Source organism: Penaeus japonicus, unplaced genomic scaffold (genome assembly GCF_977035675.1).
Source record: "Penaeus japonicus unplaced genomic scaffold, GWHDUDI00000001_assembly GWHDUDI00000032, whole genome shotgun sequence".
Taxonomy (NCBI): Eukaryota; Metazoa; Arthropoda; class Malacostraca; order Decapoda; family Penaeidae; genus Penaeus; species Penaeus japonicus.
The window spans coordinates 2,335,800-2,338,810 of NW_028234434.1; the positions used below are offsets into that span (position 1 = coordinate 2,335,800).

At 44.8% G+C, this 3,011-nt stretch overlaps 1 protein-coding gene across 2 annotated transcripts in view; it reads right to left on the reverse strand.

Moving 5' to 3' along the window:
• Window positions 1–2,354: 2,354 nt before the first annotated feature.
• Window positions 2,355–3,011, reverse strand: part of LOC122263512 (uncharacterized) — a 4,528-nt gene continuing 3,871 nt past the window's right edge. For both annotated transcript variants that reach the window (XM_043031965.2, XM_086556272.1), the window contains exons 7-8: window positions 2,764–2,902; window positions 2,355–2,625 (exon numbers count right to left, since the gene is read on the reverse strand). In XM_043031965.2, the coding sequence (XP_042887899.2) occupies window positions 2,543–2,625; window positions 2,764–2,902 (222 nt within the window). In that variant the 3' untranslated portion in view covers window positions 2,355–2,542. The remainder of the gene's footprint in view (window positions 2,626–2,763; window positions 2,903–3,011) is intronic.

Genomic DNA, 3,011 nt, shown 5'->3' on the forward strand with positions numbered 1-3,011 from the left:
ACTATTATTTATTATCTATAGGACTTCTCATATATTTTTCATGAGTCAGACCTTGCTATTTTGTTCCTCGAATCATTGTTTACATTCCAATAATTACCAACCCCGGCCACATGGCAACGCTACCGAGCTTTCCCTCCTTGACTATTATTTCCTCACCGAATTAGAGTTGCTGCTCAGTTTACTTAAATCATCCTGTTCTCTCCTCTGCTTGCTTTAATTTAATCTGGCATCGATGGTTTAGTTGACGTCCTGATGGGCTACACAAAACAAACAAACTGAATTTATGATGGCTGGCTATTACCCTTTTGCAGCAAAAGGGTTACGACAAAGAGTGGGGTAAATATAATGTTTTTCATTCACCTTTTGATAATATAAATCAAATGATTTATCTTTATCAAAAGGAAGACCAAAACCAAAATCATATCCTCTGCAATAAGGTCATGTGTCCCTCATGACAAAGACGTAATTTTATTTTTCTAGCTTAATACAATTGGTGTGTAGGAGTGAATCTTAGTTCAACCCTAATGCTATTGAAAGCTTTGAAAATAGAAAATGAAAATAAGATAATTTCTTGATAAATCCATTTTTTTCTGTTAATCAACTACTTACTCTCCATCAATGTAGATCTCACCAATATTATTGTTATAATTATGGTCTTACGGTAATAACACTGGCTATCAGCATCAGTATTTTTAACAGCTTACCAATCCTATTACTGTGATTCATTATCATGATATTGCAATGGTACAAAGTAGATGAATCACTGACTGATTAAAGTGGAAGTCATAGCTTAAGCCAAGCCATGTTGGTTACCCATATCCATGTAATAACCAGATGGCCAATATACAGCTTGCGAAACGAGCCTCTTCTGAGGCCATCGACATAACGATCCCAACCATCGTCTGGAAGGCATCTCCCTTCCCAGCTCGCTCCTAGTTGGGCCACATATCCTGCACTCAGTTCAGTTCTGAGAGATTTGCGAAGACGTCGCTTCGACCGGGATATATGCACGAGGCGGCCCGGCCTCTGCCAGCTATAACTACTGACTCATCTGATCATCATAACTGAATGTTTACTGTGGCGGTCGGATTGCCTGTAGGTGGTCCAGTTGCCAGGGGGCAAGAGACAGGCATAGCCGTCTAACCAGCCCGGCGGCTGTCGTCTTTGGGCCCTGCCTGAGGAAGCGAGTGTGCTCGCACTCCATCAGGTAGTGCTCTAATTTGGCGTCCGGCGCACCACAATGGTCACAGCGTCGCTCACCATGCCCAATGGTGGGTATGATTTGCCACGCACAAGGATAGCCTATTCTCAGTCTGTGAAGGCTGACTTCAGCACACCTCGATATTCTTGTAGAGAGTATCAGCGACTCATAGCCTGTGGCGTCTGAGTACCAGCTGGCTGAGGGAGAGGTTCTCGCTTCCTCTCAGTGGCGCTGAAGGGCACCGACCTGCCCTGCAGCCATCGTTTTATGCTTTAGCAGTTCCCGGCTAGGATGCACCACAAGATCACTCAAGGGTTTCTTCCTGCCTTCCCCTGCCAGCATGTCAGCTAAGTCGTTCCTTTTAATACCAACATGGCTTGGAATCCAGTTGAGGATAATGCATCTACCCTGATCCAGGATTCTCTGAGCAATGGTGAGAATCGTGGTCAGAAGATAAACATTATCAAGGGGCGTGCTTTGATGCAGGCTGTCAGTGGCGGCCCTAGAATCTGTATGTATGACATGCTCGTCCGTCTGGACTGTATGGGCTAGGGCTTCCATAATAGCGACTGCCTCTACCTGGAGCGAGGAGGCATTGTCAGGTACCCACATAGCTTTCTCCATGCCCCTTGCTGCAAAACCGGCGCCTGCAGTGCGGATGATGGGGTCTACAGAAGCATCCGTGAAGTAGGTTTTACTACCCGGCGGAGTGACTGCTGTAATATTCTTCTCTGCCTCACCCCTTAACAGAGGTGGAGAGTACTGTGTCTTCTCTTTGATAAGCTCATTGCAGAAAACTCTATCAAGGATAACGCCCATGGCGGGGGTGTGACATAGTCAGGGTAGGAGGAGTCCATGCCCTTGACCAGTAGCGTCTCCTTGAGCTCAAAGTGTATCAGCACCCTGGTTGTGATCCTGTACTCCTTGGGTTATACTTTTTAACAAGGAAGAAAGTGCCTACAGCCGATCGCTAGTTTCCCTGTTTCAACCCAATTACTGTAGCTTCTGCCATACCAATTAATGATTCTTCAAGAGAGTATCATTGAAAGATAATGTAGCTGATAAGATACAGTCATAATTATGTTCTTAGTGTCTTATCAATCCCTCTTCACGTTACTGTTTTTTTTTTTTTTAAGGATAATGAAAGTTTAACCACTCGTAGTTACTTTTATTTTTTCCCTTTGAAGTAAATCTTAAATCAGGAATGACTGGGGATATATGCATCAACAGTTAATGTTACATAAATCAATAGCTCTGGGAAGTAGTTTCATGAGGTTTGACGAGGTCTTCATCGATGGAATACTTGACACCCCGGAGATCCTCAGCTGCAGTTGCCAGATGTCAGCGGCCGTGGAGGCAGAGCAGCAGCATCGCCATCAACAAGGCGTAGCAGCTGGTGGCTGTCGAGGCTGGTCCGCCGCTCGCTTTTATGAAATGTGAAACAGGGAATGAGTATTCCAAAGGTATTGAGAATCACGGAAGCACAAAGAAGGCCTAAGCAGATTTATATAAAGGATTATATCGACAGTAACGTTCCCAATGCCATGGTATCAGGAACTTACCACAGAGAAGATCCTCTGGCAGGTATCCTTCATCCTTAGGGATCCATTCATGATAGGTCTCATTGGCAGACTCACAGACCAGCGTCACGGAAGTCAAGTTTCCGCTGCTGATGTAACCACTTGCGCACGTGACCGTCGCCTGAAAGAAAGGGCATATTGTTGAAATGATCCTTTAGATAAGAAAACAAAAAATCTAAACTGGACATCAACCGCCATCGAGCTGAAACCGCGAGTCATCCAGGTAATGA